The 12,463-nt window shown below is 37.2% G+C and overlaps 1 protein-coding gene across 4 annotated transcripts in view; it reads right to left on the bottom strand.

The window, feature by feature from the left end:
• The window catches only part of AHCTF1 (AT-hook containing transcription factor 1), a 52,834-nt gene that overhangs the window by 27,218 nt on the left and 13,153 nt on the right, over positions 1-12,463 (bottom strand). For all 4 annotated transcript variants that reach the window (XM_085219589.1, XM_085219590.1, XM_085219588.1 and 1 more), the window contains exons 4-10: positions 11,172-11,352; positions 10,228-10,435; positions 8,971-9,087; positions 7,481-7,565; positions 2,475-2,625; positions 354-486; positions 85-266 (exon numbers count right to left, since the gene is read on the bottom strand). In XM_085219589.1, coding sequence (XP_085075715.1) covers positions 85-266; positions 354-486; positions 2,475-2,625; positions 7,481-7,565; positions 8,971-9,087; positions 10,228-10,435; positions 11,172-11,352 — 1,057 coding nt within the window. The remainder of the gene's footprint in view (positions 1-84; positions 267-353; positions 487-2,474; positions 2,626-7,480; positions 7,566-8,970; positions 9,088-10,227; positions 10,436-11,171; positions 11,353-12,463) is intronic.

Genomic DNA, 12,463 nt, shown 5'->3' with positions numbered 1-12,463 from the left:
AAAACAAACAAGAGAACAAGAGAACTAATAAATGACACTTGACCTCAATTCTGAAACTTTTATTAAAAGCAGTGATATACCTACCAAAATTATAGGTGCTTGGATTAAAAAACTGCTCAGGCGGTGGATAAGAAGGAGGAAGTCCACGACTTAAACTCCGCTCATGTACCAGAACATCCAAAATGAGGTTTGGAAAAGTCACACTTGTTACAGCATCCAGAGACCATAAAGCAAAATAGGGGCAATTATGAAGGAATTCTTCTGGCCTTTAGGGAAGCAAACGCATAAGTTCAACATCAACGTTCAAATAAGTTATTTGTAAGAACACTGAAAACAACTCAGTAAAAGCATACCTTAGTGAATCTGGCATTTGAGCATGATACCAGCGGTTAATGTCAAATACACCCAAATAAGTAGATGGTTTTCCCTGACCATATGTATTCACTTGCCAGCTGAAGACTGATACACTGGTGTCAGGAGATATTACTGTAAAAGACAAGAAATTGTTTAGTTGTAAAAAGCATTGTACTGTTTTTGTAGTATCACTTCCTGTTTTAGTTTAATTCTGTTGTATCCCTCAGTCCACACATCAATAACTGATTGAGATATTTAGCTTAATAAATACTTTAGAAAAAAAATAGTATGCTAGACGCATACAGTTACTTTTGTAAATATCTTCTTTAAAAGAAGATTTTAGAATGCTTCTCAGAAATATATGACAAGTGAAGAAAACCCAACGATGCTCATTAGATTATGACACATTGTTTATAGAGGTTAGCATCACAATTACAGATGGAAGTTGCCATTTCGGGATTAAATCAAAAGACAATAAAAAGAAACAGCACCGTAACATCATGCAGATGTCTTCCTTGTAACACCTAACATCCATAAAGGCCAGTAAAAAAGAGAAAGGAGGGGAAGGGTAACAAAGACAAAGCAAAAATTTATTACTGTAGCAGTCTCTAAAATATGGACAGGGCATAACTGAATTTGTAAACCTAGAGATGTACCTTTAATTTTTCCAACATCACAACAGACGTGAGTTTTTTTTTTAAACAGCATATGAAGGAAGTTATTGCTAAAGAGCTTGTAAGTACAGGAATCTATTAGATTTAGAGAGAATATTGAAAGGTAGATCCAGATGCAAGTCTGAACAGAAAAAAAATATCCAGACAACAATCCTAAGTAATGGAAAAAAAAAAAACTGTTCAAAGTAGCCAGCAGAAGTGATAGCTGAAGGGATAAAAGAATGAAAAGCATTACGCAAACCACCACACTATACATTGTTATAGCATGATATCAAGCACAAAACAAAACCTATTTTTTTCCCCTAAGGAAGTTCCATTCTATGATCTTGCAGCTGCCCATACCAATGTCTTCATCTTCTGGCCTAAAACAGACTAAAACAACTCTAAAGTAACCAGAAAAAAATCGTAAGTAACTGGCATATCACAAATACTAACTGATTCATACAAGCCTGTATCAACTGAAATCTTACTTTAACAAAGGCTAAGAAAATCAAATTCACTCTTGTATTAAAAAAAAAAAAGTTTTTTTAAATTGTTTTTGTTTTTTTTTCTTTTAAACTTTCCCATTATCAAAGTATTGATTTTTATACATGTCTTTACTCCTTCACAGAATAAAAGTAAGCTGTGGCATTCAAAGTCAAACCACTGTTACCTGATTAGTATGTCTAAAACACATCCTGTTCCCTCAAAAAGATTATCTTCCACAGGCACATACATTTATTTTGTTAGAATAATAAGTATTCTATTACTGAACAAATCACTTTTTCATTTATACAGATCAATAGCATTAACTGTCGTGGCACACTGAAGTTTCATTTCAAATACAATTATTTCTTTCAAATTTAATATAATAAGCAGCTTTGCTACTTACAAGTATCATTACTTAGTGAAGAAAGATATATGAATCTGAAGCTGAACGTAAGAGTTTAAATTAAAAACTGGCTGAAGAAATGCAGAAATGAAAGAAAGGGATTATGGAACTTCTTTGTTGTATTTATTGCTAACAGCGATGACATTTACTACCCTTAGGAAAAAATTGTTTTCTTTCCACTGCGCTTAAAAATTACCTTACACGTTTAACTGAACCTTCCTTTAATGCCATCATCAGGTCAGAACGAATAAAAACTAGCAGAGTGCATCAATATACAACTGCCAAGTTGCTTCTTAAAAGTTTCAAAAATGGCTAAACATCAAAGATGTATACATACATTTTTTTTAAGAAATGAGTTCCTTAATGTCAGAAATCGCATACTTAATACATATTTCTCACTGCAGTGTCAATTTCTGTTTTTAAATGAAACTCAAGCAACACGTCTTCCTTTTTAAATAAGCCACACAAGCTACTCTACACTGATATTTGACTTTCAGACTGTGGGTACAGCATTCATTGTTCAGATTCCAAAAACATTCCTTTTAGAATAACCAAACAAGGACATCAGAACAAACCTTCGTTAACACTGTCCTCTCTATCAATATGGTTGCGAAATTTTTCTACGGTCTGACAGCTGAGTAATTTAGTATTGCTGGTCTGTCCTCTCAAGGGAAAGGCTCCACCTGTGAGATCTAAACTGTATCTTTCATCACAGTATTCAAAACCCTGTGGAAAAATAAGAGAAGAAAGAAAAGGTCATTTTGAGATGAAAATGTACATTACACCTAAATAAATAAGACTGTTTCTAACTACATTACTGTTTCCCAAGAGATTATTTCCAATAGTAAACAGAAATTACTTCTGACCACAAGATAATTTTAAAAAGTGTAAAACTGCAACGGTTTGTTGAACGGTAAGTTGAAAAGATGTTCCCCATTTTCAGAATGTGGCCTGATTCAGTTCAAAAATGTTTAGTAGATTTCACAGAGTCACAGAACGGTTTGGGTTGGAATAACCTTAAAGATCATCTTGTTCCAACACCCATGCTGTGGGCAGGGTTGCCAATCACAATCCCGGCTTTGAATGCCTCCAGGTCCTGCAAACTCAAGATTCTCTTACAGACCTATGCATGTATCTACAAATAATGCAATACAGACGCAAAGCTCTTTGCTCCCTGTTTTTATTATAGAACTCGTGAAATCAGAGAAGTTGTGGCATTGCAGTAGGTAAAGTTATTCTCAGAGGTATTACCTATATGCACACCACTAGGCTGAACACATATCCCTCTGCAGAAGTAGTGACAACTTCTTATTAATTAACAGTCTTCTTAACCATGTAAAATCGTACTAGCTGTATCTTCTCAGAGACTAATGAGTGAAATCTCCCTTGGTTCCTTCACACAGCGCAGCTAACAGCAGAAAACAGAAAGCACGAGTGCAAAACCCATCTAAGATTACAAATTACTACAGAATGGGCCAAGTGCTTTGAGATATTCAGAAACCTCAGCAGAACTGACTGCACTGAACCTCTAATACTGCCATGTTCTAACTGAATACTAACTGAAAAAGTCTTTCCAAATGCAGCATTGGCTCAAAACATCTACTATGAAAGATATTAATTTGTCAAGATCTACCGCACACTAAAGGAATGGGCAATCACCAACCACAGGTGATTAACAAAAGTAAGTGTTGGAATCTGCACTTTGGCAACCCTAGACCTAGATACAGACTGGAGAATGAGAGGTTGGGAGCAGCCACGTAGAAAGGGATCTGGAGTTTCTGGTTGGCAGCAGGTCGAAAATGAAGCATCAGTGTGCCCTGGCAGCCCATCTGTACCATGGGGTGCACCAGAGCCAACACTGTGTGACCTCACCTCCAGCACTGGGTGCAGGTTGGGTGTAACATAAGAAGGACATAACACTATCAGAGCATCCAAAGGAGGGCTACGAAGATGGTGAAGGGTCTGCAGGGCAAGGTGTATGAGGAGCAACTAAGGTCCCTTGGTGCGTTTCAACCCAGAGCAGAGGAGCTGAAGGGAGGCCTGATGGCAGCTGCAGCTCCTCACAGGGAGAGGAGGGGCAGCGCTGAGCTCTGCTCTCTGTGACAGCAACAGGGCCCGAGGGATCGGCATGGAGCTGTCAGGGGAGGGGCAGCTGGGGGTTAGGGACAGAGTCTGCACCAGAGGATGGTGCGCACGGCCCCAAGCTACCAGAGAGTTCAAGGAGTGTTTGCACAACACTCTCAGAAATATGGTTTGAATTGTGTGGTTCCTTGAAGAGCCAGAGATTGACTCAATGATCCTTGCAAGTCTCTTCCAACATGGGATATTCTGTGATTCTATAATTTCATTACCAAAAACACTAATGTTTACTCCAAAGCATGCACATTCCACTCTATTTTATCAAATAACTTTGGAAATAACAGACACGCACATATGTAAGAAAAATGTAAAAGATCTCCCTGAAGACTAGCATGAAGCTATCTGTGCCAATGCTTAGTCATCTGTGCAGTAAAATAAGTTTCCTCATGTTAAGACAGAGCCTCTTGTGTTCCATTTTCTGCTCACTGCCTCTCATCTCACTGGGCACCACTAAAAAGAACCTCTTTGCACCCTCCCTTCTGGAATTTCTGTACATTGATGAAATTCCTGCATGCCTTTTCATCTCCATACTGAACAGCCTCTACTCTCTCAGTCTCTCAGTGCAGAGGTGTGCCAGTCCTTCAGAGAACTTTGCAGTCCTCTGTTGGACTCTCTCCAGTGTGTCTGTGTCTCTCTTGCTCTGGGCTGCCCAGACCTGGACACTGTAGTAGCAGTGTGGTCTCACGATGCAGACAAGAAGGGAAGGATCCCCTCCTGTGACCTTCTGGCAACACTCCTACTGCAGCCCAGGATCTCATAGCCCTTCTTTGTGATAAGGGCACACTGCTGGCTTGTGGTCAATCCATTGTCTGCCAGGGACCTAAGGTCTTTTCTGCAAGGCTTCTGTCCAGATGGCCTACCCCCAACATGCCCTGGTGCCTGGGATTGTTTCTGATCAGGTGCAGGGCTTTGCATTTCCCCTTGCTCAACAATGCTACAGAAATACTACAGAGAATAAGACTTAAATTACAGAATTGCAAATGTTAAGTAGAAAGATGTTAAATAAATCCAACAGAATTTCAGATTATCTAAAATACGCTGGAAACAGCAATTACCATCACACTACACACAAATCCTTTTCACATAGTTCTCTGCAAGTCTGACCTCTGGAAACTAAAGCACTGACACAGCAGAAAAATCTTTCAAATTCCTATAAACATTATTCAATGATCAAAAGGTCAACAGTATTTTTATCCCTGTTTATTCAAACTTCGCCTGACAAAAAGGAACAACCTAAAAATTTTCTGTTACTAGGAATGGACACAAAACTTTTCTCAGATGGTTGTGCAGGCAGATCTAAGTATTAAGAACTTCAGAAATTCCCTGAGAACTACAGTACGGAACAAACTGACTACATGTTAAAGTGCATGCCTTACATTAACTGCAGTGTTAACTGCAGATTCTGTCCAGATGCATCATTTGGGGTTTTTCTGGTAGTACATGTCGAAAGTTCTTGACATGAAGCTACATGTGTAAATGGCTCAAACAGGAAACTAGCTGAAGAACCTATCTTTCCTCTCCAGCAGCTCCAGCTGTTTAAGCCTCTCTTTAACCACCTTGGTCACACTTCTGCAACACTCACTGAGAAGAAGAAACAGCGCAGGAGTAGAATAATCTCAGATCCAGAAACTAGTTCCTGACACCTCCAAGAAGCATGTGAATGAATCACTGATTGCAAGATCTGTAGAGGGTTGCAAGACTTAAATTAACTACGCCACAGTTCTCACAGTCACAAGCACAAAGTATTTGATCACACTACTTTAAAAAAAAAAAAAAGGGTTATAACTGGAATTTCTAGTTAACAGGATTCATTTTTAAAACCTGCTGAAACATTTCAGTTCTCTGAGGTAAAAGTTAACACTTGTCACATCTTGTTCAGGTACAGAAGATGATGAAGACAAAGAAATGCTGAGCAGTAAAAGGTTCTAACACTGAAATACTGAGATAGAACAAAGTAGCCACAAGAGAAATGGATAGAGACAACTTTTTTCCAAAAAAAGCACGCAGAATGAGGTACCATCTTTATCACTGCCAGGATTGTAGTTAAAAATAACTTAAAAGAGGATAAAAAACAAAGAAATAAAAGAAATGGAGAAAGATTAAAGATTTCTCCTATCAACCTGCCACAGAGCTCAGAGCACTGTAACAAAAGCAGAAGCAAACTATAATGAAAGCCCTTTTAAAACTGAAAATTCAATGAAGGTGTGCTCTGTTCCTCTAGAGCAAGCTATATTTATATCATATATATAAAAAAAACAGTCGAAGATAAAGAGTTGGCATTCACATTTAGAACACACTGCATCACTTAAAGATATTTATATATGTTACCACAAGATAATGCATTTTAAAGAAACACCATCTTCTCTAAGTACCTTAACTTTACTTATTCAAAGGCAACATTTACAAATGACAAAGGAGCTTTGCTACGTATAAGCGAAAAGGTCAGAATTTAAACTCAAATGTTTGCCTTTGTTCAAAAGAAAAAAAAAAAAACATGAATGGCACAGTCCCTTTAAAACCCAATACATAACCCAAGAATGATTCTATTTAATTACATGCCCATTGAGAACGTTTAATTAGAAAACATATATAGTGTCAAAAAAGGAGGAATTAATTTTTTGAGTAAGATTATTTTCCTTTTAAATAAAAGCATTTTAAAAGAGTTTCAAGCATAGTAACTGAAAGAACTTTTTTGGTACACATACAGTAACTATACAGATTCATCTTTTATCTATTAGATATAATTAACACTGCCATCTCACATACAATCATACTTCATTTATATTTTAAACACAACACCTTTGAAGCCATTTTCAACTACTTATGTATATGCTTTTAACCAAATCATATCAATGTTTATTATATTCACATTCTGCTAACATTAAGAGTACATTTAACAGGAAATCCAATCAAGCACAAAGAGCAGTCTTTATAGCTACTATGCTTCAGGATCAACACTGAAGACACAATAGGTCTGTTTTCTTTACAGTTCAGCTGACAAAATTCCAAAGAAAAATAATATACAACTAAAGATCAGAAGAAAATATACATGACTGTATCCTAAGAAAGGATGACAGAAGCTTATTCATGTCTGCAGTTTGCTAAAACAAAGCTACTCATAGCTTTATCGTCTCTGACTGCTTGGCATTAATTTAATGTTTTGGTTAAGAATGATTTTATCTGTAGAACTTGTTTCCTCTTTAGGAAATGAGTTTATACATTAGCAGACAAATTTAGTTGGAACACATAACACTATAGTTTAAAATCATATGATTTGTTTTCAAAAAGTCTGGACAAAGCTCATGACCAACTAGACTTACAGAAAAATTATTCTTTCAGGGTATCTCTGAATTTTGATGGTAAATATTACTGTATCAACATCACTGATACTCCTTCAGAGAAAATTACTGTTTTTCTCTTTTCACATACACACACATCTTACCTCATACATGACCTGTCCTGATGCCAAGCGTTTTCTGTCACCAAATGCTAACTGCAACAGATGTAAACTCAAAACATCACCTTCACTGAAAAAAGCACAAATTAAGAAATTTGATTAGAAAGCTGTTTCATAGTCCTCATTATCATTTTTTTTTTTTCAAAACCAGATCTAGATCAAAGTTTTCTTAATAGCATGCTCAAGCTGAAAAGAAAAGCACCATGTCCCTAAACGTGACAATTGGTCACATTTAGCTGCCAAAACAGAAAGGACATTTGACACTAATAGCTTTAATAGCAAATGCTAAACACATAATCTGAAAGCTTCAATGTTTTGTTTAGACTAAAAATTGTTGGAAATAGTCATCTGCAGTGAAGAATTTCTTAAACCAAACCTCCTTTATGTCAAGATTTAAGAGGCTGCAATTCTATGAACAGCTGAGCTGACTACATAGCTTGGTGATGCCGAAAGGAGAAGATCTCTCCCTTATCCCCATCACAAAGTTCCAATTCCTCTCTTACATACCCTAAACCCTTCCACGTACTGGTCTGCTTGACCAGTATTTGATCAAACAGCATTTATTCTTATGCTGAACAACAGCACTGTTCTGCCAGGCGAGCTGAACTAACTCATGGAGGTTCCAAAGGCTGCTAAAACTGGAAGAAGGTAATCAGTGATACTATTCCTTTAGGAGGAACGGGCTCTTTTATCAGCACATTTTGCGTTCTAGATCGGTAGTCTAAACTACTTGCAATGGTATTTTAGTACTGTGGTGAAAGTAACACACAGATCATGAAGCATTCATTAAGAAACAAAGATAATAATTGCAAGCACAAAAAAAATGCAATCTTATTCACTACTGTTGAATACACCTTCTACACCTTCTTTCAGAAACTGAGCAAAATAGGAAGTGCAAGAACCCAAGCCTTCCAGAACACTAAAAATACACCAACACAATTCTACAACAGCAATTTAAATAAATGCAGGAGAGAGAAACTCAACATCAGAGTTAAAACTAAGTACATAAAGAAAATGACTACTAGCACTTATTTACAGGAGTTGCTCTAAAAGTATGCCTCCTCTATTTTATTACGCTGGCCTACGACCTCAGAAGTGGATGTTTTCATGGAAATAAATAAGAGGCATTACTTTTGGAGCAGCCTAAGTAGAATGGCATTATGTACCTAGTTAAACCCCAAACTCTGGAACAAGTCTGCAACACAACCATGACAATATTCCTTCATGGCGTGACTTATTACTGGTTTGAAACTTCTAAGAAAAGAGAAGAAACATACTCTATAATAAAAGGATTTCTGAGGTCAGCCTTCTTTTAACTAGCAGTTCCTTCTCACATCTGTTAAATGCTGTAAAAAACTGCAATGTAAACTTAACGTCTTCCGTACTCAAGAGAATCTCCTACATACATAAAGAAAATGAATATTTTATACTTCACTGAATTAAGTTAATACGTATATATACTTGTTTATATTCACCTTTCTTGAGTAGATTGAACAGCCCACAAGTAGCAACAATTGCGAGGATCATTTTCAGGTTCTTGGAAAGTAACAGCATAGACAGGAATCCTTCCTCCTTCAAGTTGAGAGTGGTACCTATAGGTTTAAAGAGAGAAAAAGACCAGATGTATCTATTGGCTCTGCTTGTAGAAGAGTAGCAGCATCTCCTGATGGAGAACCTATGTGCCCATCCTCAAAGCAGAGGATACTCAAAATAGAGCCATACTTCTAATTCAAACAGTTGAGTCAAGAAAGCGACTGGTTATTTTTTTTAAGGAACAGTCAAGAAGTGAGGAGATTACTGTCTATCAAATGCAGTAACCTGTGTTTATTACCTTGCCTGATATACTTCAAACCAGCTTCTCCTAAATAATTACTTCAACTGGCACACAAGAGATTATTCTCACTCTCGTAGGTTACTTAAATACAGAACTTAAAATTCTTCTTACAAATTCAAAGCACTGCCAAACAGAGGTAGCTTCTTGTTTCTTTACCTGGAATACGCAGACAAGCTTTCTTCTTCCAGAGTTAGGAACCTTACTTCTAATTCTATGATCTATTCTTGCTACCATTCCTCCACTGTCTATTTATGTGCCCAATAATTTCTGATGGTCTCAGAATTGCTTAAGCAAATCACTTTCTGAAGTGGGTCAAACAGTTCAGAACTGTTCTTTGAAATCATCCCATAATTCTTCTATCATCCCTTATTCAAGTCTCCAGTCATTCTAAGCAAACTTGCATTCACATGCCCTCTTTCCTTGCATCAGAACCATCTCCTACATCAGAAAAGGCTGAAATAGGAACAAAAACATTTTCACACACAGATCAGCTACTGATGTTTCACTTCACACTAATTTCATCCTGAACGCTTCAGAGAATATTGTAACCATGTTATTAACATATTCCAGGCTTACAATTTATGTCCTACAGTAACTGGTTCTTAAAAGTGAGTTGTCCTATAAGCATCAGCCCTGTCATACAATTAAAATAACTCCAAGAAGAGTTCCACAATTTCTCAATTCAAAGGCACAAAAACAAACCTAGTCCACTGGGGAGAACGTTTACAGCTTAATCTATGTATGACTTCACAGTTACTGCAGACGAGAATTTCTAAACATTCCATGATTACATTGAAGAATTTCAGTCCCTGAAAAAGTTCTCTTTAACATATTTCCTTACGTTAAAACCTGAGATACCTACAAGTCCAGACATAGTCATGCATAAAAACCTACTTACTCCCGCTTCAAAGTTTTCATATTCCATAGCGACAGGTAGCCATCTGAAAAACCCACAACAAGCAAATTGCTTCTGCTTATGTAGCACAGGGTTGATATTGCTGTTCCTGAAGGATTCTGTACTTGAAAACAGAGATGTCGTCCCTCTCTGGTCACAGCTTCTCTTCTTTGTGGAACTTCAGCAGGAATTCCACTGACAACTTCTAGGTCTACATACACACAATCATATAATAAAATAATTACTACTCCAGTTAGTGTGCAAGTTAAACATCAACAAAACAGATAATCTCACTCTACTGTCCCAAGCAAAATAACCATTTATGCAACACAAATTTACTATTTCCATTTCCTATGTATCAAAAAACAAAGAACTCTCGAGTTAGAAGTGTAACCACAGAAATCTCTCATGAAATCTCTATGCCAGTAGCGTGAGACTCCTGCTGAAACTATCCGAAATGACAACTACTCCTAAAGCTACTGTTATAATAACACAAGTGTATGCAATCTGAATAGGCAAACCACATATTTCTTCCAAACCAATGCATAATTTTTGACAAGTTGGATTTGTTTTAAAAAATTATCAACGATTTGGCTTCCATGTTAGTTAGCAGAAACAAAACAACAATCCCAAGAAATATGGCACCTCTAACAACTTCTCATCAGGTAGCTGCACTGTCTCAAATAGTAAAGTTTCTATACCTCACTGGCAAAAATCGGTGAGATAGGGAACTGTCAGAGTGGGAGGGTGTTTTTTATAAAGAGCATTAAGACACACCCACCTTTAATCAGTTCAGGACTACATGATGTCAAACCACCAGATGCAATCAGCAGTCCTAAACGCCTACCTGCTACTATCCTCATAATTGGATACATAATGTTAACTTGAAAGACATATGTTTACTTACATTTAAGTGAAAACTTCAAGCTGAAAAACTGCAGGCTTACCTGATGCTTCTATTTCATTTTGACTGCAAGATAAATCATCCAAACAAAGGTCAACCAGAAGTACATGTCCAACATCTGTAACTACTGCTGCCACTCCAAAGAGCCATCGCAGACTCTGATGTAGGTGCTGAGTGCTCACACTGGCTCCTCCATGATTAATTATGGGTTCTATAGCAGTTACCTACAGGAAAATTGCAAGTTAACATTTAAGCTGTTTGACAAGCTAAATAGAAACCATTCAAGAATGAAACCCCAATTAACACATCAGAAAAAAAGAAAGTAAATGCACAATCACAATATTTAAAAGCAAAGCACTGTTTTCAATTATTAAAATCCTGCGCAAAAAGCTGCTACTGTCTACTAGATATCCTACAGCTAGTTAATTGAATTAACTCCAATTTAAATGGTACACACTGTTGTGTTACAGTTTACCAGGTTCTATTTCCTACTTAGAAATAGAATATTTTTTATCTTCCTACTTCCTATGCTAAGAAAACTTTTACGATTAATTGCATGTAAGAAACTTTATTTAACAAACGAATAAAACAAAATGAAAACTAGTCCTCCCAGTGCTCACAGCCTATTAGCACTGTGATACAGTCTGTGCCTTCTTTATGAATCCTGGAAATCATGCAGTGACATTAAAGACAGGAAAATCAGGAGAAGTCAGCACAATCGGAGAATTACAGTAATTTACTATGTAGATTCCCTAAGATAAAATGACTAGAGGTGTAGCTGAGGTGAAAGCAGTGGATACTGTCTACCTAGATTTTAATATGGTCTTCAACACTGTCTCTTATTAGATTCTCACAGACAAACAGTTGATACTTGGGCTGGAAGAAAAGACTAAGGTTGGCTGAAAACCAGATACAGGGTCAAGTCCGTGGTATGGTGATCAGTATCATCAACTCCAGTTGGAGGCTGGTATCAAGAGATATAGGAAGCCTCCTCCAAAAGTAATGTCTCTGGTTTTACTATGACAGCCCATAATGTCAGAGGTAGATGTTGGTTGTTTGGCAGAAGACTATGAACTTTCCCACCAATATTCCATTCCATGTTGTTTCTGTGTGACAGTTGGCAGTAGAGGGGCACTCTGCCACAATGGCATCTGGCACAGAAGTGCATATGAAGCAAAGAAGAGGGACTGAATTGCACCATGAAGAAAAAGTGGCATCTTCTGACATTCAGTGGTGCCTGCTGAAACATTTATGGAGACCAAACAGTAGATGTGAGCACAGCGAGGTGGTGTGTGTTGTGTTTCAGCAGTGGAAACAGCAGTTCACCTCTGCTGG

This window comes from Meleagris gallopavo, chromosome 2 (genome assembly GCF_905368555.1).
Source record: "Meleagris gallopavo chromosome 2, MGAL_WU_HG_1.1, whole genome shotgun sequence".
Lineage (NCBI taxonomy): Eukaryota > Metazoa > Chordata > Aves > Galliformes > Phasianidae > Meleagris > Meleagris gallopavo.
This window is presented reverse-complemented; position numbering and strand designations above follow the sequence as displayed.